Source organism: Urocitellus parryii, chromosome 7 (genome assembly GCF_045843805.1).
Source record: "Urocitellus parryii isolate mUroPar1 chromosome 7, mUroPar1.hap1, whole genome shotgun sequence".
Taxonomy (NCBI): domain Eukaryota; kingdom Metazoa; phylum Chordata; class Mammalia; order Rodentia; family Sciuridae; genus Urocitellus; species Urocitellus parryii.
This window is the reverse complement of record NC_135537.1, coordinates 167,686,830-167,714,084: the sequence shown is the minus strand read 5'-3', so window position 1 is coordinate 167,714,084 and position 27,255 is coordinate 167,686,830. Positions and strand designations below refer to the sequence as shown.

General features: G+C 43.6%; 1 protein-coding gene across 6 annotated transcripts; it reads right to left on the bottom strand.

Annotated features, from left to right (window-relative positions):
- Positions 1-1,186: 1,186 nt before the first annotated feature.
- Positions 1,187-16,524, bottom strand: Myl4 (myosin light chain 4). Of its 6 annotated transcripts, none has more exons than XM_026408253.2 (9): positions 16,395-16,524; positions 15,040-15,130; positions 13,452-13,626; positions 9,625-9,652; positions 4,501-4,650; positions 2,898-3,071; positions 2,338-2,415; positions 1,765-1,809; positions 1,187-1,320 (listed from the first exon to the last, which is right to left on the bottom strand). In XM_026408253.2, exons 3-8 carry the CDS (start codon positions 13,590-13,592, stop codon positions 1,781-1,783), a joined length of 600 nt encoding a protein of 199 aa, XP_026264038.1. In that variant the 5' UTR covers positions 13,593-13,626; positions 15,040-15,130; positions 16,395-16,524; the 3' UTR covers positions 1,187-1,320; positions 1,765-1,780. The 6 variants fall into 6 exon arrangements, with proteins under 6 accessions (XP_026264038.1, XP_026264040.1, XP_026264042.1 ...); XM_026408255.2 differs by lacking the exon at positions 16,395-16,524 and adding an exon at positions 16,298-16,346; XM_026408257.2 differs by lacking the exon at positions 15,040-15,130 and having other exon boundaries at positions 1,187-1,333.
- Positions 16,525-27,255: the final 10,731 nt, after the last annotated feature.

The following is a 27,255-nucleotide window of genomic DNA, read 5'->3' as shown; positions in this document are numbered from 1 at the left end:
CTTGACCCTTTTCTGGATGGGGAGTTGGAGTCAGTGAGATGTTCAGAACAAGCAGGGCTAAGTCAGGGATCTGGGGCCTTGCACTCAGAGGAAGAGGCACCTCCAGAGCCCATATTAAGAAGCGAGGACCAAAGCTAAACCATGCTCTGTCCATACCATGGGGAATTCTTCAGCCTGAGGAAGGCAGGCAATTCTGACACATGATGCAGCTTGAATGAACACTGGAGATTTCAGGCTGGGTGGAAAGCCAGTCACAAAAGGGCAAATGCCACATGATTTTACTCATCTGGAGTAGTCAAATTTATAAAAACAGAAAGTAAGAGATGATTGCCAAGGAGTAGAGTGAGCAGGGAATGGGGAGTGTTGTTGTTGTTTGTTTATTTATTTATTTATTTATTTATTACTGATTCATGCTTATAAAATATTTTGTATTATTATTAGTTGTTCAAACATTACAAATGTTTGTTTATTTTTAATAGTTTACTTTTTAAAAAATTTTTAGTTATTAATGGACCTTTATTTATTTTATTCATATATGGTGCTGAGAATCGAACCCAGCACCTCACACATGCTAGGCAAGCGTTCTACCACTGAGCCACAAGCCCAGCCCTGTGGGGAGTTGTTTAATAGGTACAGAGTTTCAGTTTGAGAAGATGAAAAAGTTCTGGATATTGGTTACACAAACAATGTGAATATCCTTAACAGGGCTGAATTGTATGTTGAAACTGGTTTAAGATGTTAGTTTTATGTTATGTAAGTTTTCAGTCCTGGAGATGGAACCCAGGGCCTTGCACTGGCGAGGCAAGTGCTCCACCACTGAGTCCACATTTTTTTTTCTTTTTTTAAGAAAGATTCCTTTGCAGAATCCCTGGCTAGCTCCTGGTGTCCCCCTTCCTGCTCCCCTGGGGAGGAGATAGATGGGTAGACAGCGAGCCTTGGGGGGAAGTGAAACTACTGGCTCCTCCTGGCAGATCCTTCCAAAGCTCTTGCTAATGTGTCTGACTCTAATATTTCTCCATCCATGGGCTTTTGGCCTGTCTCTCCCCAGATATGACTCATTTCACTGAGTAAACATGAAGCCTCGGGTGACATCACGCACAGAGAGATTTCAATTAATTAGGTAAAAAAAAAAAAATGAAAGAAAGAAAACACTCAGAGACTGGTTAGAACCAGAGAACAAGCCCAACCTTGCCAGGGTGGTTTATTTACAGAAGGGGCCCTGGGCCTCAGGGTCCTGGGGTGTGGCGCAGTGGTAAGTCCAGGACTCTGGATGGGTTACTGTGGGCCTCTTGTTCACTCACTCTGGGATGGCTAAGGCACCTGAAAGAAAGTGCTAGATGGAAAGTGTGTGTCACCCTCCCATACTCATAGCCTCACATCACTGTCTGGTGACCCCACACCCAGGAGGAGCCCGGGGAAGGAAGTGAGGAGGAATAGGGTCAAGACCATTGGTCAGGGACTCTCCCTTCCACTTGGGAGGAGCTTTCTCATGCTCAGGCTATACAGGGGACCCCAGGCCTGAGAGACCCTGAGACAGGCAAGAAGATGTGACAATAGAGGTCAAGATGGGGGACAAGGGAAGGTGGGAGGCATGGTAGGGAGGAAATGAAGGGCCCAGGGGAGCAGTGGGGGGGGGGCAGGCTGCTTTCACATCTCCAGCCCATTTGGTTCCTCTCCAGGGGTCAGACTTGAAGTAAAGACCTCTAGGGCACATGATATTGTCCCTAAGGCCCTTCAGGGACCTGGAAGAGAGGCTGCACTCACCCTGGAGGAATCTGCTTCACCCAGACATGATGTGCTTGACAAAGGCTGGGGAAGAAAATGAAAATCAGTTGTGGACTCGGCCCCCTTTCAGCCCTCATTTTCCTCTCCACCTCTTAACCCGCCTCCTCTTCCCACCTTTCAAACCTTCCCACCACCCTTTCTCCAGACTGAAATTCTTTCTCTTATTTGAGGGTTGGTGGGAAGGAGGTAGAAGAGGGGAGAGACTAAACTCTGTTGTGTCTGCTCTTTGTGCTGATCTTCAATACAAATGAAATGAACTACATCATCCCCCATGACCTTGAGAAAGATGCCAGCATTTCTGGCTACTCAGGTGAGATAACCAAGGCTCAGAAGATAAGTGACTTGACCAAAGTCCCACAGCTAGTGCATCACAGAGCTGTCTCCTAAATCCATGCTCCTTCCTTCCACCGGGATATTCACTCCCAGGACGGAAAAGAACACATTCACCTGGGAGTCCACCAAAGCTCATCTGAAGACACTCCAACCCTGAGCCGTCAGCCAATCGTGCCCCCACCCGTCTTGGGCCCTGGGGAAGCAAAGCAGAAGCAATACCTTCGTAATTGATGCAACCATTGGCGTCCTCCTGCCCAGATAACAGCTGCTCCACCTCAGCCTCTGTCATCTTCTCTCCTGAAGTGGGGGTTGGGAGGTCGTGGGCTCTTAATTACAAATGTCAAAGAAGACACAGACAAAACCCAAGTGTCCCCTAAGACTGAAGGTCCAAGATTCTTGCATCTGGAAATGCTTCATAACAAGTCTCCGGCAAAGGCTTTGGAGGGCGGGGCCAACTGCTTTAAGGCCCCGCCCACTCCCTGAAGCCTCTCCCCATTTCTACAACCTCCAGGGCCCATTGGCTGAGGAGAAGACAAGGACAGAAGATGGGGTCTCCCTCTCAGGCCTCAGGAGTAACCCCTGCTCTGCCACTACTCTCCTCTGCTAAACTCTGGTGCCTGCTGAGCAAACCCAGCTGGGGGAGGTTGTTCCTCAAGAGCCCAGGGAGAGAGGCTGGGTCAAGACGTAATCGCTGGGAACCCCCGCAACACAAGCCACCTTAGCCCTTCTCAGCCCTCCCGCCCTCCCACGAGGGCTTCACCTCTGCTCAGTTTGCATACCTAGGGTAGCAAGGACATGCCGAAGTTCAGCGCCCATGACAGTGCCATTGCTCTCCTTGTCAAAGACACGGAGCCCCTCCACGAAGTCCTCGTAGGTGCCCTGCTCCTTGTTGCGGGAGATGTGCTGCAGGATGGGCAAGAACGTCTCGAAGTCCAGCATCTTGGCATTCATCTCTTCCAGCAAGCATCAGGAAGGACAAAGGAAATGCCATAAGCAGGGAGTAGGCAGCCAAGCCGAGACCTCACCCCAGCCCTGGCAGCACCCAGAAATTGCCCTGGAGGGCGCGGAGCTGCCCACAGGAGCAGAGCAGGAGACTTGGGCCCAGGACAGTCTATTCCCAGGCAAAGAAGAAGAGCAGAAGAAAAAGGAACCTGACTCCACCCACATCTCAGAGCTCCAGGTGGCCACCTTGGCAGAGGAGCTGCAGATGGCAGCAGCAGGATTTGAGGAGCCCAAAAGGCCACACAGCCCAGGCCCCAGGGTTCATATTCACAATGTAGACTTTTTTTTTTTTTAACCAGAGATTGAACCTAGTGATGCTTTACCACTGAGATACACCCCCAATCCCTTTTTGTTTTTTATTTTGAGACAGGGCCTAAGTTGCTGAGGCTGGCTCTGAACTTGCAATCCTCCTGCCTCAGTCTCCCAAGCTGCCGGGATTACAGGTGTACACCACTGTGCCCAGCCCAGGTTATCTATTGACCTCTAAAAAGCTCTGATAATATGGGAAATCTCATAGCCCTTGGACACTTTCCTGCCCACAATATTTGCCCCCATCACTATTATCTTCAGTCAGAGGAGAAGGGGAAGAGGCCAGAACCAAGGGAGGCAGAGAGGACCAATCTGAGACCCAGGTACCCTCTAGAGACAGCCCACCCTTGCTAGTGCCCCTGCCCAGGTCCACCTGATCCCCTCAGCTCCACACTTTGAGGACAGGCTGTGTGCGTTTGGCGGTAGCTGTTAATTTCACTGCCAAACACAACAGTTGACATTTACAAATGGGACATATGTCCTTGCACCACTTTCTAAATTCTCACCAAAAAATCCACCAAGTTTTGGTTCAAAGGAGGGAAAGATGCTTTTCATTGTAGAGCTAATTTTGAATCTCCTCTATTTTATATTAAACAAATCATTTGCCAACTTCAGGTTTCTACCACTTATTAGGAACAACGTGTGATACGACTCACAATGTCACAGGACACAGTGCTGTGACAGACACTTCAACTAAAAGCTTCAGGGTTAGAGATAGTGGGTGACTAGTTATCTTATTTCCAGTCAATGTTCCTGCCCATGCCATGTCCCTGACAGCTGGTGGGGAGGGGGTCAGAGGAAGACACTGAAGCAGTAGCAAGTCTCTCCTGCCCTCCATGAACTCACAGCCTCATGAGGGAACCAAGAGCAAGCACAGGCTCCATTCTTCAAGAGTCATCTAAGGCTAAGGCTTCTAGATAATTCTCACAATGGGACTCAGGTAACCTGGGTAGGGCAGGCTGGTCCTGAAGGGCTAAAGGGGAGGACAAAGAGTGAGACTGACAGGAGTTGAATCTGGACCAGGAGCTGCTGGGCAGTGTTGGGAGAGGTCAGCCAGGGGCCCACACTAACCTTCTGGCTTGGGCTTGCCCAACACACGCAGCACCTCAGCATTGGTGGGGTTCTGGCCCAAGGCCCGCAGCACATCCCCACACTGCCCATAAGTGATCTTCATCTCTCCACCTGGTGTCCGGTCAAACAACGAAAAGGCCTCTTTGAACTCTGTAGAGAGAAGAGTCAGCTGTAGCCTGCTGGTCCCAAGAGAAGGCAGTGGCCAGGGTCTGCTCAGCCTCCACCCCACTGAATAACAGGTTAATGTGTGATTGAAATAAGCCAATATTTTCCTTTGGCCCCTGTCCCAGGCTCTCCTTGGAACCTGTCCCCACTCCATCTTCTGTCAACTAGAGTGGCAGCCTGGTGTCCAGTCCAGCCCTGGCCTGAACTGTCTCCTATCAGCCCATTGCTACACAATTTGAATGTCTCCCCTGCCTCCACCCCTCCCACTACCTGTCCTTCCCTGGTGTAGCTGAGAGTCCTGACTGCTGAACAGAGAATTGAAATAGGCCCAGCCTAGGAGTGAGGGTCCCTGGGTTTTCACCTCAGCTCTGGCTCACAGAGAAGGACAAGCCAGTTTGGGTCTCAGTTTTCTTGTGCAAACAAGAGGGTGATAGCTCTCCCTCACCACCCCTCCCCAGTGTCAACAGAGGTGGCAGGATGTGGAGGTACTTTGCTAAGTGATAATACCTGCTCAAGAATCAACTATTATCAGTACTGCCTGTTCCAGGCTAAAAGAGGACTCCTCATCCAGGTAAGGTGGCATTGGGACACAGTCAGACCACCTCAGCTCTGCCACTGATCCATATGCTGCTTGGGCAAATTGCCAACCTCTGTGGGTCCTCGATTTCTTAGCTTTAAGTAGGGATACAATGTCCACCTGAGCAGGTTGCTGGCGGGATCACAAAGCACTCCAAGCATGGTGTCTTGCATGTGATAAGGGAATCCGTGAATGGTGGTCAACTATGTTTCCTAGTTCTAGAGGGAAGTCAGTACTATAAAGATGGACTCCTCGAGGCTAGCAGGGCAGGTGTCCAAGGGGCAAGGTCAAACTAAGGCACTCCTCGGACTTTTGCAAAGAGCCTTAATTCTTCATTAATCTGGATTCAACCAATTCATTAGTGTGGATCATTTGTACTGGGAGTAGCACTGAAGTTGATTTCCACAAAGCAGTGGTTTACTAAGCAGATTAACAGTATAAGCCAAGGAAGAATGTGTGAAGTTCTTAGGAGAAAAGCTGTTCTTAATCTTCTTCAAGTGCTTTAGAAACGCTTTTTTTCCTTAGAGGCTATATATGGATTATTTAGACATCATTCTACATATCAAAACACATCCCCTGGATCTTTACTTACAACTCTTTATTAGACTTCATATGAACTCAAAATCAATAACTGAATTCAAATTCCATTTCTTTTCCTTATTATGACCTTGAGAAAGTGAACATTTAATCTCTTTTATTAATAGCACCTACCTCATAGGGTCTTTAAATTATATTTAGACTAGTTCTAGAGTATAAGCAAATAAAATAATATATGTAAAAATCTTGACATAATTTACCAAAAAAACAATACTGTTAGTATCACACAGTAACACAACACTGTTAGTATCATTTCACTGAGTTTTATCTCAACTTTATCATTTAACTTTTTGATCTTGGCCAAGTCACTTAATCTCTCTGAAACTTAGTTTCCTACTCTGTAAAAAGGAAATAACAACTCCTCACATCTTTTTTTTTTAATATTCTTTTTTTTTTAAAGAGAGAGTGAGAGAGAGAGAGAGAGAGAGAATTTTTAATATTTATTTTTTAGTTCTCGGCGGACACAGCATCTTTTGTCTGTATGTGGTGCTGAGGATCGAACCCGGGCAGCACGCATGCCAGACGAACGCGCTACCGCTTGAGCCACATCCCCAGCCCCAATATTCTTTTTTTTTTTTAAGAGAGAGTGAGAGAGAGAGAGAGAGAGAGAGAGAGAGAGAGAGAGAGAATTTTACTATTTATTTTTTAGTTTGCGGTGGACACAACATCTTTGTTGGTATGTGGTGCTGAGGATCGAACCCGGGCCGCACGCATGCCAGGCGAGCACGCTACTGCTTGAGCCACATCCCCAGCCCCACAACTCCTCACATCTTGTTATAAGAATTCAATTTCCTAATGTTTAAAATAATTAGCATGGTGTCTGCCACAAATTCAGGTTCAATAATTATTTAATAATTGAATCTGAACCCAGATATTTTGATCTTCTCCTAGTTCATTCAGAAGAGTGAAGTCAGACTTAACAAAAGAGAGAATTTCCTCATCTAAGAAGATATAGTGAACTGGGGTTGTGGCTCAGTTGTAGTGTGCTTGCCTAGCATGCGTGACGCACTGGGTTCGATTCTCAGCACCACATATAAATAAGTAAAATAAAAGTCCATAAACAACTAAAAAATATATTTAAAAAAGATATAGTGATATTTAATAGGAAAAACTGAATAATAAGAACAATTACTTAGGATTTGAGCACAGGCTTTGAGCTGGTAATTTTGCATAGATTACTCATTAATCTTTTTTAAAAAATTATACTAAAAAAAAACTTACGATGTAGGCATTGTTATCTTCACTTATAAGCCAAATGCAGAGCAAATGCTCAGCATGGTTACTGAACATCTATTAAGGAAGCAAAATAGAAATGGTGGAGAGAAAGGAGGAAGAGGAAGAGGCCTGCTTGCTGTGCCTACACGAATGGTCCAACTGTACCTGGCCTGCTGGGAAGTCCACCAAGCACATACAAATCAAAGCTGAAGTTTGATTGTTACTAGGAAAAAACAAAGCCAGTGGCATTAGAGGTGATGCTCATGGGCCCAGAAAAGCCTTTCCTCAATAGTCTGCAGTAGTGTAGTCAGTGCCTCCTAGAACAAGTGCAATGGTGACAATAACTTTCCAGAAGGAAAGTTATGGAAATATGTGGAGGGACCAGAGAAGGAATTCAAGAGTTAGAAATTAGTTCATATGAGAGGAAAAGCATAAAAGAAATTCAGGCCTTATCACCTAATAAACATAAAGCTAAGAAGGGGTTTGAGGGGCTGGGGTTGTGGCTCAGTGGTAGAGCACTCGTCTAGCAAGCACAGGGCTCTGGGTTCGATCCTTAGCACCACATAAAAATAAGTAAATAAAATAAAGGTAAAAAATAAATAAATAAAAACATGTTTCTCAACAATACTAGTCTTTAAAAAAAAAGGGGGGGGGGGTGACAACTATTTCCAAACAGATAGAGGGTAACTACAGAATGCTAAATAGTCACAGAATTTCTGAATTAAAAAGAACCAAGCCAGCAGCAGTGGCACATGTGTAATCCCAGTGACTTGGGAAGCTGAGGTAGGAGAATTGAAAGTTCAAGGCCAATCTGAGCAATTTAGCAAGACACTAAGCAAATTAGTGAGACCATGTCTCAAATTAAAAGATTAAATAGGGGGCCGGGGCTGTGGCTCAGTGGAAGAGTGCTTGCCTGGCATGTGTGAGGCTCTGGTTTCCATCCTCAGCACCACATAAAATAAATAAATATATAAATAAAATAATTTTTTAAAAAGATTGAAGTGAGCAAACCCCCTAATTTTAACAATCCCCTTGGCTTTAACAAAAATTTTCATTTGGGAAAAGAAAAATTTTATCACTAATTGATTTTCCAGTCCTCATTTGTGTTGTGGAGTTTGTATAATGCATAAGTATATATTTCATTAAAATGCACAAAAATTAACTTTAAGAATTCCACAGAACTCCAAACACTATTGACTGAAAGTGAATATCCACAGTAGAGTACAAAAACAGAGTGCAAACTTAGTGAGATCCTGTCTCAAAATAACAAATAAAAAGGGTTGGGGATATAGCTCAGCAGTAAAGTGCCCTTGGGTTCAATCCCCAGGACCAAAAAACAAATACAAATAACAACAAAAAACAAATGCCAGTGTGATTCCATTCACTCATTCAAAATGCATATGCCAGTTCTCATGCGCTATTTGTGGGTAAGCTGCATCACTTTTTTGGAGGGCAATTTGGCAATAACTATCACAATTTAAAATGTGCATATCCTTTGACCCGCAGCTAGGAAATTTTCCCTTACTAGAAATAACCCAAACATCTGTAAATGCAGTCCTGATAATTTTAGTGCATTTATGTATAAGTGTATATGTATATATATTTTTTTATTTTTTAATAAAATTATATGTAATTGAGGTCAGGGGATTGAAATCAGGGATGCTATACCACTGAGTTATATTTCAAGTCCTTTTATTTTTTATTTTGAAGCAGACTCTCACCAAGTTGCCTAGGGTCTTGCTAAGTTGTTGAGGCTGGCCTTGAACTTTCAATCCTCCTGCCTCAGCCTCCCAAGTCACTGGAATTACACGTGCGCACCACCATTGCCAATATACATTTCATTCTTGAAACATCAGACCCCAACAAAAGAGGGACTAAGGGGTGAAAATCAGGTCAGAGGCTAGGAGATCTTGAAACTTAGCTTGAAGTTGTATTTAACAACACTTTATGTAAGATTGAGAAAACATAAATCATCTCCATCCAAGGTAGAGAAGAGTGCTTGATGGGATCGCAGATGAACTGGGGTTCCCACAGGTCACCATTGGCCCAACAACCATAGTAGGTTAGCATCTCGACAGGCCTCATGATGGGGAGGGAAGCTAGTAACCTAAGGAGGGCTTTTCAATAACAGGAACAGAAATGAGGGCTTCCAAATAACTTGGATAGCTCTTTAGGGTGGAGGGGAAAGCGCACTAACACTTGTTGAGCATCTGTTATGCTCTAAGCTATCTAGCTGAACAATTAAGAATCCAGTTGCCGTCTACAGCCATGCCACCCTGAACATGCCCAATCTCATCTGATCTCAGAAGAATCAGGTTGCCTAGGTGTGAACCCTGCCCCACCACTGACTGATGAGTGAGACTGGACAACCCCCCCCCATACTCTCAGGGCCTCCATTTTATCACCTAGAAAATGGGGTTGGTAGTTACTACCATGTAGGGTTGTTATAAGAATTAAACGAGTTAATCCATAGAAAGTACCCTGGTCTGTGCCTTCTCGTCTTCCTCCAGAAAAAAAAAAAAAAAAAAAAAACGCAGCTGAGAGGGGAAAGTGGGGTTGTTCGTACTCACCTTCAATCTGGTCAGCACTGAAGTCTATCTGTGGGGAGGGAAAGAGAGGAGTGAGGGTACAGACTGTTAACAGCTTCCAAAGGGAAGCCTGGTCACCTCCAGCAGGAAGGAGATGCATGCCGAGTGTATGCCCCCAGCCTCCTGGTACACAGGCCACACGTAGTATACAGCCTCCAAACCTCTCTCAAGACCCAGAGGGAAACAGAAAGAAAAATCATGTAGATAACTCGAGAACCTACTCCCTATTGATAAACTCCTCATCCTGGCCACCCTTAAACTGCTCTCACATCTACCCTTCAGTCTCTCCCCATTCCACAGCCCTCTGACAAGCTGCAACTCCTCCTGCTTTGGGTGCCCACCCTTGGATTTACTTCCTTTTCTACTTGATCCACCTCCTTCAATGGAGCTTTCCCTCCCATCGCTGGTCACCACCCCAAACCCTCCTTCAGCACATTGCAATCTTAGACATTTTGGAACAGCAAGAGTCCTTTACATGGGCCTTTGTTGCTTTGTGATAGTTTTCTAGTCATTGTCTTCCATGTGTACCCTGTGTCCTTGAAGCCAGGGTTCCTGCAGGACAGAGATTTTGTTATTGCTCATTGAAATACCTGGTATATAGTAGCCACTCACAAAAATATTGGTTTAATACAGGAATAAATTTTGGATTCTCCCATGTATTGTCCTTAAAGAAAAGGAGCTAGTAAATCCATGTCCCTGAAATGCCCCTTTTAGTTCACAAGGACCTAGCCAAGCCCAGGGAACCATGAGAGTTGACCCAGGGCCAAATGCCTAAATAAGTATTACCGGGAAGACACCAACTTTCTCTCAGGCATGCTGAGATCTAGGGCAAGTTAGTGTTTTCTGTAGAAAGCTGCTTTCTTGCGTGCACACCAGGATAGCTGCTCCTTGGAATGCTGGTCATACAAGGGACAAAGCAAAGTAAATTAATGATATCACCGCATCTGTAGCCAAATATAAAGCCACACCCCTCCCTGAGAAAACTGGGGCGGAACTGAGGGCACCCTGGAAAAGACATGTGTCACTCATCCAGCCGGCCACCACTGTGAAGGTGCTGTGTGAGAGAGGAGGTACTGCTTGGTGAAGCGCAGTGAGGGACACAGGTGCTGCCTGTTACACCTATTGCCACTGGCTTTCCCAACAAAGTCTTATGCATACAAGGTATTCCCAGGTATTTTCTTTGGCCTCTTGGCAACCTATCCTACTGCCCTGGCACAGCTGGGCCGTGGACCTGACACTCCCATGATGCCTAATTCAATGCTGAATAAATACAGAGGAGGAGTGTAGGAGGTTCCAAAAATGAATGGCAATGACCAGCCATGAGTCATGTTCACCAAGACCTGAAATGTCACCTCAGCGTCCTTACCCATTTCATGGCATCCCACCCCGTCCAGCCCCTCCCCTCCCCAGCAGCAGTGATTGCTACCCTGGAGCATCTTCGTCATGTGCCACTATTCCTAGTCCTAGTTCTGCAAGGAAACTAGGAATGGACTTTGCCAAATGTGGGTTTGGGGTAGTGGTGAGTATGTTAAATGGGATAAAGGATGCTCTGCATTAACTCTCTGAGAAAAAGGTATAGTAGGCCTTACTCTGCAATGCTTTAAGCCCAGGAAAAGTATGTAAGAGAAACTAGTATAAAAGCATGAAGTCTGGGAGCCGGGCATGGTGGTGCAATCCTGTAATCCCAGCAGCTTGCCTGCCTGAAGCAGGAGGATCGAAAGTCTGAGGCCAGCCTCAGCAATTTAGAGAGGCCCTAAGCAACTTAGTGAGACCCTGTCTCAAATTCTTTAAGTTTGCTTCTTTAAAAAGTGGGAGGGCAGTGGGGGATGTTTCTCAGTGGTTAAGCACCTCTGGGTTCAATCTCTGTTACCAAAAAATGAATAAGTAAATAAAAGCTGAAGTCTGGCTACACAGAACCACACACATTGGACTTAAGTTTACCTTTGCTTTCTCTTTGAGAAAAGAATCTTATAAACAAAGGCATTGGGGGGCTGGGGATGTGGCTCAAGCGGTAGCGCGCTCGTCTGGCATGCGTGCGGCCCGGGTTCGATCCTCAGCACCACATGCCAACAAAGATGTTGTGTCCGCCGAAAACTAAAAAATAAATATTAAAAAATTCTCTCTCTCTCTCTCTCTCTCTCCTCTCTCACTCTCTCTTTAAAAAAAAAAAAAAATTTAAAAAAAAAAAAAACAAAGGCATTGGGTAAGTATAATAAAAGGAAAAAATGAATCTTGGGAAAGACACTGCTTTTATTTTCCCCCATACTTTAGAGCAATTTCAAAAAACCACCAGAAAAGAGGACTGCAATAGGAAATTGGGAGAGGTGAGAGGATGGAGGGAAGTGACAGGCACAGGGAAGGGCCTCCATGATACCACCAGGCCACTCCCTCCCAGACACCAGGGACCAGGCCTGGCACTTTATCAGAATAAATCAAAGAAAGATGAGGAGGGTTCCTGAGGGGCGGATGGTGAGCTTCTCTTGCCAGTCTTAGTCCATAGTGACATATGACAGAGAAACCTTCAAATACTTTTAAGGTCATGTACTAAACTAGGTCTCCCCAGAGGAAGCCATAACCAAGCCCAGGAATGGGGCCACCGCCTCCACCCCCTGGTCAAGTCAGTTCTACTTAATTCCTGCCCCTTGTGGCTCAATCCCAAGGTCTTCGACAGATAATTGTAGGGCATTCCCTCCTGTGGGTACTGGGAAATCTTGAGGAGGCCAGGGAGGGTCTTACGTCTAGAGCCCTGGACCTTGGGTTCTATTCCCATTGGTCACAGAACCTGGTCCTGAGCCTCTATTTTGACCTGACCCCTTACACTCCCAGCCACTGCCCTAAAGCTGAGATCCCTGGGGGGCCTACCACTCCTTCGATGTTATTAATAGCTCCTCATACCAGTAGCCACTTGACCTCTCCAGTTCTGGTGTCATGACTTAAAATTTCTCCTCTCCAGAGGCTTCTGACCCCTCCCTCCTGTGCCCACCCCTTCCCAGTTCATTCCTTTGCAGCTGGGTCAGATAGCTAAGGGAGGCCTAAAATTACTAAGTCAGCCCACAGGACCCACACCAGCTCCAGGGAGCATTCCAGATGAGGGAACAGGGCAGGGCAGGGAGGGGGTAAAGCTGCGGAGGCCAGAGGGAAGCAGGCCTGGCTCCTGGCAAGGTTAGAGAGGAGGTCTCAGCTGGAATGGGCCAGTCTACAGCAAACTACAAATAGGGGCTCAGGCCACAAAAGGAGACCCTTTGGGCAGGGAAAGAGGAAAAGAAGGACCCAGGCTCTTCTTACTGTATCTACAGCCTTCCTTCCCACCCCATCAACCCTCTACAGGGTGTTTGTGAGTGAGGACTTTCCCAGACCTCCTGCACACTGGGAGCAACCTCCCTGACTGCAGATATCACTTACTCCTAGTTACACCAGCAGCTGTTGCTATGTGTCTGCTCCATAAAGATATCAAACCACCTCCAGGAAAGTCAGTTTCCTTTACTCTACTATGATGGCCCCCAAAGGCCTTTAAAAAGGTTGGATGGTTGACTGGTTATACCTCCCACCATTCTCAACTCTGCTTGGCAAATCTGAGATGCCAAACAGGACTTCCTTGGATGAAGTATTCTGTTCTTAAAGGAAAAAAACCTATGGCCACAGACAGCCCTCAGCCTGAGTCTAATACTGGCTCCATTGGCCCTTGGAGCTGTGATCTCGGGCATGGACACCATAGTCCTCATGCCAGTCTGACCTCTGTGAGGGCTCTCTCTAGGCTCCAGGACAAATAGAACCCTGAATATCATCCCACCCTCCTGAACTCCACTCACCTTTACACTCTTGGGGTCAAAGGCAGGTTCCTTGGGGGGCTCAGGAGCGGAAGCTGGGGCAGGGGCTGGAGCAGAGGCTGGGGCAGAGGCTGAGGCTGACTTGGCCGCCTCCTTCTTAGGTTCAGGCTTCTTGGGAGGCATCTTGTCTTGTTGGGATCTTCAGTGGAGGTGGGACCTAAGAAGGAACCAAGAGATGCAACTCCTGAGAGATGAGATAGGAGACCAGGCCGCCTCCCTCGGCTTTTATCCTGGGCAGGAGCCCCCACAGAGGGGCTGGGTGAGAGCAAGAGCAACTGCTGCTGACTATAAAAGGAAGAAACACCAGCAGGGTACAGCTGACAACTGTGCATTGTCACCAGGTTTAGGGCCACCAGCCCCCTCACACACACACACACCTCACTCCTCGCAGCCTCCACCTCTGGGACGGCTGACTCCTTCCCGCCAATTGGTGGAAACCCAGAGGGGCCAGGAAAACAGACCCTCTCAAAAATGCCAGAGCAGCCAGAGAGATGAGCTGACTTGAGCGGTTGATAACCCTCACACAAAGCCCAGGGGACGCGCGGCTTTTTTTAGCCCCTCCTGAGCAGAGGCAACCCCTGCACATTCCTTTTAAGCCAAGATCCTTTAAGCTGAGAGCCACTCTGCGCCCTCAGTTCTGCCCTGAGGCTCAACTCTCCCGGCATGGAGCCCTGAGGCAACAGCTGAGCCGGACAACCCTGCTGCCCCACACCCTCCCCATCCCAGGGGTGAAAGCGTCTGTTTTCTAGGGCGGCCATCCCAGAGCAGCTCCACAGACCTCAAGTCCCTAGGTCTACTACCTGCCTGCCCCCTCCATCCTTGCACATTCATTCAATGGGGATTGATCACTAAAACCATGCCCAGAGGCCCCGTTGAGAAGCAGAAGGGCAGTAGAAAGTTAGGAGACTGGAGGTCAGAAAACGTAGGACTCAAGTCTTATTCTACGTCTCAGTATGCAATCCTCCCCCACCACTCCTGCCCCGTGTGTGTGTGTGTGTGTGTGTGTGTGTGTGTGTGTGTGTTTATGCTCACTCTGTGCCAGCCACAATTAAGCACTATTCATATAAAAACTCATCAAATCTTCACCATAATCATACAAATACTATTTTTTACTCCCATTTTACACATGCAGAGATTGAGGCCAAAAGTGAGGTGTGTCTGATTTGAAAGCATTTACTTGAATGATTTATATTATAGTCCCACTTATGTGGGGAGAGAAGCATACATGTTTGTGTGTTCATCAGAAAGATCAGGATGGATACGCCATCAACTGTCAACAGGAGACACCCCTGGGGACTTGGTGGTTGAGAATGAGAGGATGATGCCAATTTGCAGCTTTTTAAAATTTTTCACTTCCTATATTAATGGAAATTTTTATAACGAGCTCATACTATTTTTTTGTTTTTAAAAAAACCTTTGAATGCCAATAAAATGTTTTAGAAAAAAAATTATCTACCACACAGAACTGCTTTGAACAGAATCTTTAGTTTCTGTAAAATTCAGAGGAAAAAGAGGAATAAAGCTGAGAGAAGCAGAAAAGATACTTGGACTTTCCAGGACAGTTTCTCACCTGTAAGATTGGCAGAACCCCTGGAAGCTGGAGACCAGTCACTAATCCAAACTGCCCCAGCCACTTTGCCTCTTTTGGCCTCAGTCTATCTCTAAAGTGAAGAGATAATCAGAAACTTTCAAAGAACATTCAACAGAAGCAATCCTAAAATTCCACAGACATGCTTCTAATTGCAAAGGACATGGGTCTAGGAGCTCCCTCTGCCACCGCCACTTCAAGCAGCTCCCCCTTGTGTGTTTTATTCATGGAGATTCCCAGGATCATTTTTCAAAGAAATAGTTTCAAGGTTTTAAATTTTTTAAATAACCATTAAATGAAATGCTCTCATATGACCCCAGTTTAAAAACCAATTTAAAAAACGAGTCATTCTAGTAATTCTAGAAAGAAGTATGATCCCTCAAAAGAGGGCTGGGAGGTTGTTCTTATCTTTTCTTTCCTTTAAAAAAATTATAGGTAGAAGCAAAATATTAAGTCTCCATGGAAATAGCAACATAAGGTGGGAATACTGAACGGGGCTCCAGGGGCACCCCAAGACAGAGAGTGTGGACTTTGGAGGCAGACAGATTCCCTGAAGCCTGGATTTACTACTTCCTAATCTCGGGCTAAGAATCCTCATGACCTTTAAGTAAACATCTCCTTCTCAAGTTATGAAATTTATGAGAAATAACATGAGGCTCTGCAAACAACCCCTAGCACAAGAAAACAAGCATACAAGTTCATTTTTCTTTGCTTTCCCAGGCATTTAAAGCCATACTCGAACAGGCTGCTCAGATTTCCCTGAAGGAACTCCAGGAGAGGGGTCCACATGAAGGAGAGACAAAGTAAGGTGATAGTGGCCAAAAGGATTGGAAAGTGTGGATTTAGGATTGAGGGAAGGGTAGAAAGGAAAGGGAGAGAGGGCTGGGAGGCAGCTAGGAACCCAGGGTGTGAAATATTTGTGGCCCAGAAAGCATGTGGCATGTCCCTAGGGCCAGACAGCCTGCCTTGTCAGTGGACACTCAAAGGAGGAGCCTGTCTGCCTGAAACCTCGGACCACAGGCGCCACACCGGGGAAGGAGAGGCTCTTCAAATCCGTTTCTGATTCTATTTTAGCAACCCCAGGAGGAAAAAAAAAAAAAAGTGCCTGGCATTTCAGAAGCAACTAGGAAACAGTGGTTTCAAGGCAAGAGCTGTACATCTAGAGCATACACCAGACAGACACTGGCCTTGTTTTTATTGAAACTCATTAGAGTCCAGTAACTGGAGTCAGAGGTTTTACCTTCCTGTGCTCCTCATCTATTTCCTGGTTGCTGACTTTGACCTTCAAGTCTCATCCATCTAGAGTCTCCTTCACAGTGTCTACAACCGAGACTTACCCCCAGTGCATGTTGGCCAATCAGAGAAAAGGAAAGAAGGAGATGCAGAAGTGTGAAGAGACAAGTATAGCAGTGCACACTGGCAGCCTGACAGCCACCTCTGGGAAGCATCTAGTGGTGCCTGGGCCAGTCGTTCCGGCCCAACTGCTGCCCTAGGACTCCAAATCCAGTGGACTGAAAATGCAGGATAGAATTTCACACCAACAAGTTTATATCAGATGTCAAATTTGGAGACCAACGCACAGAGCACTGACATCAGTCCTTGTGTGGGCTGGGCTCGCAGATGCTCACCCCTCCTCCCTTCACTTCTAGCCACACAGGGCCTGTCCTGCCCTGAGAGCCATCCGTCAGTCTCCTGCCCAGGATCAAATGCCGCTGACAGCAGGCCTGGCTGCTAATGCCTTGCCCTTGTCATTTTCCCTCTCTTCTCCTCAGTTCTCTTAAGCCTGCACATTGCCAGACAATGCCTTGATCAACTCTCCATTAATGCATCCCCACACAGGACACTGGAAATAATTTGGGTTTTCCTGCGAGGCAGAGGTTAAGAGGGCCCACTCAGGAGTCAGACTGCCTGGATCGAAGTCCTGACTCAGTAACACAGGCAAGCTAGTTAATTTCTTCAAGCCTGTATTCTCACCTGTGAAATGAGACTGCTAATATAACTTCATAGAGTGGTCCCGAGGATTAAACAAGTGATTAACATGCCTGCCACTCCCTCTCCCAAGATCAAACAGAAAAATTACAAAGAGAAAATGCCAAGAAATTAGGAAAATAGTGAAGAACCTCTTGGGTAAAAGGGAGGGCCTCTAAACCAGGGTGTATGTGATAGAGGAGTAGCTTCAGTTTGGGGTAGGATGTGGCCAGGAGTAGCTTTGCAAAGATTAAAAAAAAAGGGATTATTGGGATTCTGGTCCTTCTTTTCTTCTACTACCATCTTGGAACAAACAGTGCCACCTGCTTACCAGTATGATTCAAAACTGTGGTCCAGGTGTCAATAAGGTAATAACATCAAGGCATGAAAATGCACTGCGCTTGCAAGGAGTTGATAGAAACAGGTAGGAGGGAGGCAGCCTAACCTTGGACAGATATTTCCCCTCCTCAGCCCCTCTAAACTTCCAGGGCAGGAGAATTCAAGAAGGTCTTCCTCTTCAGGCTACTTCTCCCTGGGGAGAGTGGAGGTGAATTCCTAACACAAAGAGTTATTTTGTAGGGTTGGATCTGATTATTTAGGAGTCTCTGTGCCTAGGGCTCTCGGTTTTAGGGTTTAATTACCATCCTTACCTCCTTACCAGGACCCCCTGAGCTCAATGACACAGGTACACACTGTTGGCCAAAGCAACCTATATGCCCAAGGACAGCACAAGACAGGTGAGAAGCACAACTAACTCAAAGATACAACTTCCTTAATTACAGACTGTATATTACTAGCTATCTAGTAAATATAGGAAAACAAGGATAATATCATAAGAGTTAGTGACTTTAATTGGACAGATGCATTTTGAAACTGATACGCTTTTGCTTCAAAGTCAATTTTTCTAAAATAAACGAAGCTGATTTGTCAATTTGCATGTAAATATGAAAGGAAAATAATTATTTTGGTACTTGATTCCATTACTAGAAAACTTTTAAGTATACTTGAGAAAACTTAGGTATGTGAATCTAGTTTTTCAACAGTGAATTTTATGAAATCTAACTACAGATTAAGTACTTCTGATGAAAATTTAGAATCCAAATTGAGATATTATACTAAGAGTAAAGTGCTCGCTGGATTTTGAAGATTTAGTACAACAAGGAATTTAATCAATTTCATTAGTAATTTTTATATTGATTACATGTTAAAATGATGACATTTTGGGTACATTGGATGCTGGGTGAGGCAGCACACATCTGTAATTCCAGCTACTCAAAAGGCTGAAGCAGGGCTGGGGCTGGGGCTCAGAAGTAGAGTGCTCGCCTAACATGTGTGAGGCACTGGCTTTGATCCTCAGCACCACATAAAAATAAAATAAAGGTATGTGTCCACCTACAACTAAAAAATAAATATTAAAAAAAAATAAATATTAAAAAAAAAAAGCAGGAGGAAGTTCAAGGCCAGGCTCAGCAACTTAGTGAGACCCTGTCTCAAAATAAAAATAAAAAGGGCTGGAGATGTGGCTCACTGGTTTAGTACCCCTTGGTTCAATCCCCTATACCAAACAAATAAATAAATACATATTAAAAATATCTGATGATTGTCTATGGTGGGCGTGATTTGGATAGATGGCTCAATGAGATAAAAGGGAATAAAATTCTTATATAAGAGAGGCCTTAAATAGGGCTGGGGGTATAGATCATACTTGCCTAGTATGTACCAGGCCCTGGGTTCAACTCCCAGTACTGCCAAAAAAAAAAAAAAAAAAAAGCCTTATATGGAAAGGCCATAAGTCAGGAGAATGATTAACTCAATCCTCTGTGTATAAGATTCCTTCCCACCAAGGAAGAAAAGAAGCAAAGGATAACCTGGAGGCTCAGTCAGCCTTTAGACCCCAAAATTCAAAGGAGAGGGCAAAAAAGAAGGGCAAAAATGTCTCAAATTAAATTTCAAGGACCACGGTATCACTGGCTGTCAGAGCTTTTTTTTTTTAATAACATTTGACCACTTTTTTTAATAATATTTATTTTTTAGTTTACAGATGGACACAATATCTTTATTTTATTTTTATGTGGTGCTGAGGACAGAACCCAGTGCCTCACGCATAGTAGGCAAGCACTCTACCCCTGAGACACAACACCAGCCCAGTCAGAGCACTTTAAATCATCCCTTCAAAGTTCATTTCCTTGGCTGCCTGGGCAGAGGTGGAGAAAGTGCCCTAGGTTTGGCCTACTCACTCAACACTCCCTTTAAATGTCTGAAGCGCATTTCTGTGCTGCAATCAAGGGTGAGCTGCCTAAAGATGCACACTAGAAGGCCCAACAATAGGAGGGTAAGAGTCAGCCTTAGGACACAAAGCAGAGAGCAGAAGGCAACACAGCTGATGTTTGCTGAAGTGATTTATTGTTGCAAAGCAGCAGAGAGCAAGTCAGATCATCTCCAGTCAACTGCATACTCCCAGTGCTGCCAGCCACAGGGGACTATAGAAGCCCAGAGCGGGTGACTTGCTTAAGGACACACTGTGTGGATCACTGCACAGCAGACCTGAGAATAGAACCCAGGACACCATACTAAGTCAACAAGGGAAGCTAGCAGAGCGAAGAAGGGTTCACTCAGGATGAAGGCTGGCCCCTTGGGGGCAAGGAACGTAGGAAGCATCAATAAAAGTGATGGCCCTGGTGTTCACAGCACAGGTGGCTCTTGATAAGGAAAAAAGATACAAACCTTTAGAAGGCACTTTTTCCAGCATTTTGTGGAGGTGCTTTTTTTTTATTTTTTAGTTTTAGATGGACACAATACCTTTATTTTTATGTAGTACTGAGGATTGAACCCAGTGACTCACATGTGCTAGGTGAGTGCTCTACCACTGAGCCACAATCCTAGCTGGATTTGCTTTTAATGCTAAAGGGAATTCTCTTTCATGGCTTCCCTCTCTACCAACTTCCTCTTTGGCTTCCTGAATTCTGACTTCCTCCCTAGCACCCAAGTGACTTCCCCATGGCCCGAGTTAGTGATCTTGTGTTGGGGCTTCTCTGCCACTGATCTCCTCCTTCTTTATCTCTTTTACTCACATTACTCTCATTCATTTGCTCAACTAACACTGAGCACCTATAGGGTGCTGAGTACTTTACTAAGATGAATAAGAGTCATCCTGGCCCCAAGAAGCTCATCATCTTGTGTGGAAGATATAGACGTATAAGTACACAGTTTTAATAATGATGATGAATACACTTGCAAAGATTTTACAAGTTATTACATAAAAAATAATGCATTTAGTTCTGCCCAAAAAATCTATACAAGTCCCAAATTCATTTTCAAATTTTTAAAGCTTCACATTTTCAATTTTTTGGACATTTCTCAATGAAGCACTCCAAATTCAGTTCAATTGGTCCTCTGTATCCATGAGATCTTCATCCATGGATTCAAACAAGTGCAGATTGAAAACATTCGGAGGGGGGGGTAACTGCATCTGTACTAAACAACTAACTCAACTACAGACTTTTCTTCCTGTCATTATTACCTAAACAATTCAGTATGAAAACTATTTACATATTTCCACTATACTAGGTATTAATAGTAATCTACAGGTGATTTTAAAGTATAAGGGAGGGTATATAAATACTACACCATTTCATATAAAGAACTTGAGCTCCACAGATTTTGGTATCTACCCAGCACCCTGGAACCAACTGTATGGACACTGAGAGAAGACTTTATATTTTAAACCCCTCTTTCTCAAATTATATATTTGTGGCAAAACAACAAAGCCTATTCAAGGCAACTATGGTGTATACTCAAGATTGAAATATAATCAAGTCTGTTTATTGCTCTACAATGAGTCTGACTAGAACCTAGCTAGAAAAGGAAGAAACAAAGAACCTATCATTTGGTGGGCATCCTCTCTAGATGATGTGGTTATTTTCATCTAGAAATCAAGCATATATGTCCTTCTAAGGAGAAAGGGACAATAGCCGGCACAATCATTCACTTTACTCCTTTGCTTTTAAGTCTGTGTATAGCAAGCTGCGCCTCTGGTTAGATTCTAAATGCCTTTAGGACAAAGAACTGGATAAAATGTTTCTCACTTTAAATTAGTAACTCAGAACTGTTTTAATGTTCCAACTTTTTTTTTTTTTTTCAGATTCAAGGATAAGGGAAACAGGACTGTCTGGACTCTCTAGCAGCCACATTCACAGACCCTCAAAGCTCAGTCTCTTCTCCAATTCACATAATCCTCAGCTGTTAGCATAATCTTTCTCAAATTCCCTTCTCATGAGGTCACTCTCCAGCTCAATCACTACCAGCCGCTCCCTAGGTCTATTTTATCAAGTCTAAAGTCACCAGCCTGGAACTCAAAGCTTTTTATCAACTGTCCCCAACACCACCATTTCAGCCTCTACCTCAGTCATGCATATTTACTTCCTTTCAGTATCCTGCCATTCTTGTTTATTTCTCTCCCTGCATCTTCCAGCATGTATTAACCTTCTAGCTTTGGATCAGTTAGAACATCTCAGAACTCACCTGAACCAAGATGCATTTTATTTTTTTGTTTTCTTTTGGGGTGTGTGTGTGGTACTGGGGATTGAACCTAGGACTTAAGATACACACACTCCCAACCTCAAGATACATTTTCTAAGTGAAGATTATTAATCCTCAAGAAAAAAAGTCACAAAATCACCACAAATAAAGTCATTACAGAATCTTTATTCCTGGGGCTGGGGTTGTGGCTCAGTGGTAGAGTACTTGTCTAGCATGTGTGAGGTACTGGATTTGATTCTCAGCACCGCGTATAAATAAATAAAATAAAATCCATCAACAACTAAAAAAAATATTTGAAAAAAAAATCTTTATTCCTGCTTTTTGTGAGTACCACCATTCATGATCTCAGTCCCCTGACTTCCCTCATTCTGCTCTCCATTCCTTTTGGTGCTTTCTTGAGATTTTTTTTCTTCTCATACAGGCCATGTCTCTTGCAAGTCTATGTTTGGATTCATTTTCCTTGCATAATCTAAGGAATCACAAATCATGCCAAAGCCATCTGTCTTGCCACCACCAAATGAGTTCTGAATCCAAATACAAAGATGATATCCACTGTAGTTATGGACATTCTGGCAAGTTTTTCCCCAATTTCTGTTTTAGATGCTGTTGCCTTCCCAGGGTGAAGGACATTGATGACCATTTGTGTTTCAGTTAACTTTTTCATTGCTATGACCAAAAGATTTTGGTCTATAAGAATAACTATAAAGGACTGGAGCTGTGGCTCAGTGGTAGAGCGCTTGCCTAGCACATGTGAGGCACTCAGTTTGATTTTTAGCACCACATATAAATAAATAAAATAAATTGACAACTAAAATTTTTTTAAAAAGAATAACTATAATAATAACTTTAGAGGAGGATTAGTTATCTGGTGCTCACGATTTCAGAGGTCTTAGTCCACAGATGGCCAACTCCATTCATCAAGGCCTGAGGAAGGCAGAACATCATGATGGAACTGTATGACAAAGGACAGCAACTTGGGACATGGCACCAGGAATAAGAGAGGGAGAGACTCGCCCCACCAAAGACAAAATATATACCCTAAAGGCACATCCCACAACTACCCACCTACTCCTACCTGCCTAGAGTTACCACACAGTCAGTCCCTATCAGAGGATCAATGCACTGATTAGGTTAAAGCTTCCATAAACAAATCATTTCACCTCTAAATTTTCTTGCATTGTTTCTCACATGAGCTTTTTGGGAACCCCTAATATCTTGTTTTTCCAAAGTAATTGGCTATGAACTTCCTGGTCCAGATGGTTGTTGTTCATGATAGCACCAAACCCTCAGGCAGCCAGGAAGGAAAAGATACCTTGACTTCAAATTTATTAAGGTTTTATTTGCCAGACAGCATGCTCCCTGGGTTCAGAAAGAAGGAGTCAATAAAGCTTCAAGTAAGAGATGAAATTAAGTGGTCAATTCATTCAATCACCAGATATTCTAAAAGTATTTATAATATTTTAATAGACATATAGTGTTTTCCCAGGTTGTTGTTGCACCTCAAACTGCAAGTTACAGCTACAATGGAGAATAAGTGCTCAGGTAAAAAGGAAGAGGCATTGAATTAGTATGTGCATATACAAGGAAAAAATGTATTATAGTTTTGGTACTATAACCTATCTGTAATGGGGACATAAGGACCCTGTTGTGTAAAGAAATACAATTCAAATTACCATACATACTATGAAAGAAAGAAAGAAAAAGAAAGAAAGAAAGATAGATAGATAGATAGATACTGGAAGACATAATAATAGGGTAAAACTAAAAATCTAGATTAGTTAGGGAATACTCTGAGGACATGATATTGAGGCTGAGCTTGAAGGATGAATAGAATTTACCTGGTAAAAAATATGGGGAGAGGCTGGAATAGTGGCTCAGCAGTGGAACACTCGCCTAGCACATTCAAGGTCCTGGGTTTGATCCTCAGCACCAAATTTTTAAAAATAAATAAATAAAGATATTGTGTCTGACTACAACTAAAAAATAAATATTAAAAAAATATGGGGAAGGGGCTGGGGATGTGGCTCAAGCGGTAGCGCGCTCGCCTAGCGTGGGTGCGGCCCAGGTTCAATCCTCAGCACCACATACCAACAAAGATGTTGTGTCCACCGAGAACAAAGAAAAAATAAATAAATGTTAAAATTCTCTCTCTCTCTCTCTGTCCCCCTCTCTCTAAAAAAAAAATAAAAATAAAAAAAATATGGGGAAAGTATTTCAGGAAGAAAACTAATTTATTAAGGTTTCCACTTTTTTTTTTAAGTTGTCAGGGTACCTTTATTTTATTTATACGTGATGCTGAGAGTCGAACCCAGTGCCCCACACATGCTAGGCAAGCACTCTACCACTGAGCTACAACCCCAGCCCAAGGTTTCCACTTTAATTCCACTTAGTTGATATTTTTAAATCATCTTCTATATATTTGATACTTTTTAAAGAACAATAAAGGAAATGTATGATTTGGTGCTTCCCATGTGGGATAAGACATAAATAGAATAATCAAAGTATTAATGTTATAATGAAATACCATAGATGAGATGGCTTGAACAAGAGAAACTTATTTTCTCACAGTATCCATGATCAAGGTGCCAGTAAATTAGTTTTTGGTGAGAGCTTTCTTCTTGCTTTGTAGATGGTGGCCTCCTTGCCATATCCTCATGTGACCTTTCCTTGATGCACATGCACAGAGAGAGATTAAGCTGCCTGGTGCCTCTTTTCATAAGAACACTAATCCTATGAGATCAGAGCCTCACCTTTATAACCTCATTTAACATTAATTATTTCCACAAGATCCCATGTCTAAATATAGTCACACTAGGGGTAGGGCTTCAACGTATCAATGCAGGGGACCACAAACATCCAGTCCATCTGAGTGTGGTGATGCACACCTATAATCCCAGCAACTCAGGAAGCTGAGGCAGGAAGATAGAAAGTCAGAGGCCTGCCTTGGCAACTTAGACCTTCTCTTAAAGTAAAACAATAAAATAAAAAGGATTGGGGATATAGCTCAGTGGTAGAGCACTCATGGGGTCCATCCTTAGTACCACACATACACACTAAAAAATCTAGTCCCCAACACCCATCAATAAATAATAATATAAACAAAATTAGTTTGCAACAGTCCTCTGTATCTGCTGTTTTACTTTCCAAGGTTTCAGTTACCCACAATCAACTGTGGTCTGAAAATATCGAATAGAAATTCCAAGAATAAATAATTCATAAGTTTTAAATTACATGATCTTCTGAGAAGCATGATGAAATCTGATACATCCTGCTCAGGACATGAATCATCCTTTTGTCCAGTGTATACATACCATATATGCTACCTACCCAGAAGACACTTAGTGGCCAACTTGGTTGCAGTACCATAGTTCCTGTGTTCAAGAGGACCTTATTTTACTTAACGGTGGCCCCAAAACTCAAGAGGAGTGATACTGGCAATTCTGATATACCAAAGAGAAGCCACAAAGTCCTTCCTATAACTGAAAAAGTTAAATTTCTTAATGTTCTAAGGAAAGAAATACACTGAGGTTGCTAAGATCTACATCAATAATAAGTATTCTGTCTGTGAAGTTGTGGAGAAGGAAAAAGAAATCCATAATAGCTTTCTTATACCTCATACTGCAAGTTGCAACCACAATGGATAATAAGTGCTTAGATAAAAAGAAATAAGCATTAAATTAATATGTGTAGGTGGAGGAAAAAAGTGTTTTATAGGTTTGATACTATACACAGTTTTAAGCATCCACTGGGGTTTTTGGAGGCTATTCCCCATGAATAAGGGGGAATTACGATATTCTATTAATTCAAAGAAAGAATAATGAATAATAAGTACCATGTGTGTATCAGGTGTGGCTTACAAAGCAGATAGGGCCTCTGCCCTGTGAAGCTTATAGGCAAATGAGAAGTGAACACAGTAAAGAGTGATGAGAGTCAAATGGCATGTCTGCAGCACTGGGCAATTGCAGGGACAGTCAACTTTCCAGTGGGTCAGGAAAGGTTTAGAAGAAGTATATTTGGGACAGAAGCAGAGACAGCTGGATGAAAAGTAGAATTAAGAGTGTCTTGGGTAGAGACATAAAGAAAGATGAAATTATGGTATTTGCCTGTAAATAGATAGAACTGGAGAACATTGTTTTAAGTGAAATAAGCCAGATTCAGAAAATCAAGTTCTAATATTCCCTTTCATATGTGGAATCTAGAGCAAAAAGATGGGGGGAAAAAGATGGAAGGGGGTGGGCTGGGGCTGGACTGGGGCTCAGTGGTAGAGCGCTCACCTTGCATGCGTGAGGCTCTGGGTTCGATCCTCAGCACCATATAAAAATAAAATAATAAAATAAAGATATAGTGCCAACCTATAACTAAAAAATAAATATTAAAAAATATATGGAAGGGGGTATCAAATATCATAAAGGTACAGGGAAGATCAATGAAATAGAAGGAAGAGGGAGGGAGGAGGAACAGAAAAGGGGAGAAAATGTGGAATAAATTTGACAAAATTATACTACACACATGTGTAAATAAACCACAGTGAATTCCACTATAAATAAATATATAAAATAAAAATATTCAAATAGATGAGTGAAAGGAATATCAGTAGAGTAGATAAAGGGTAATAGGGAGAGGGAGCAGGACAGAGAAAGGCATGGCACCAAGGACTGAAATGGAAGAAATTAAATTCCATGCATGTATTCTTAATAAGAAGTATTCTGGAAGAGAGAACAGTATGTGCAAAGCCTCTGAGGCAAGAGTGGGTCAAGAAGTCCCACGCAACACCAGGCAGGGTGGCACATGCTAGTAATACCAATGACTCAGGAGGCTGAGGCAAGAGGATCACAAGTTCTAGGCCAGCCTTAGCAACTAAGCCATGCCCTAAGCAATTTAGTGAGAATCTGTCTCAAAAAAAAAAAAATCAAAAAGGTGGGGGGTGGGGATTGGGGTTGTGGCTCAGTGGTAGCGTGCTCGCCTAGCATGCAGGAGGCACTGAGTTTGATCCTCAGCAACACATAAAAATAAAGTCAATAAAGTCCATCAACAACTAACAAAAAAAATTTTAAAAAAAAGGCTGGGGATGTAGCTCAGTGGTAAAACCCCTGGGTTTAATCACCAGTACACACACACACACAAAGAGTTTGGGGGAGGGGAGGTAAAGAAAGAAACATATACGTATATATTGGTAGATCTTTGTGACTAGATGTTGAGGTTATAGAGAATCAATATGCCACCCAAAGATACACTACTTTGATGCATTAATTATTCATAGTTAAACACACCTGAAAAAGAGCAGATGTAAGAAGGACACTCTGACCTTCCTTTTTATTGTCCTTGTTTCCCTGCCCCCCCCCAGGGGTGGGGAGAACATATGTGACACTGGGGAACAACTCAGGGCCTCTCACACGCTAGGTAAGGGATCTACCACTGAGCTACACATCCAGGGCCTGACCTTCCTTTTTATTCTTGAAAGTAGGAGGTAAAAGTCCCACGTGAAAGGTGCTCTCCCTATAGGAGAAAGATATACACCAGAGGCAGATTTGAGGCTGAAAGAAGTCTGTACAGCCTTGTTAATATTTATTTTCCAAACACTCTTCCATAATAAACTGTCCTAGCACATCCATTTTTGTCTTGCCACATTTTCACAATTTACTCTTCTTTGTCCAACCTAGTATGTAAGTGATGGACTCTGTTTCCTTGGGT

What these genes read in the sequence shown, in the direction of transcription:
- Myl4 (XM_026408253.2), bottom strand. Translation starts at nt 13,592, where the DNA reads ATGCCTCCCAAGAAGCCTGAACCTAAGAAGGAGGCGGCCAAGTCAGCC. An exon ending in GGGCAAGCCCAAGCCAGAAG is followed by an intron (nt 3,072 to 4,500) that starts GTTAGTGTGGGC and finishes GCTTGCTGGAAG; the next exon opens with AGATGAATGCCAAGATGCTG. An exon ending in GCATGTCCTTGCTACCCTAG is followed by an intron (nt 2,416 to 2,897) that starts GTATGCAAACTG and finishes CCCCCACTTCAG; the next exon opens with GAGAGAAGATGACAGAGGCT.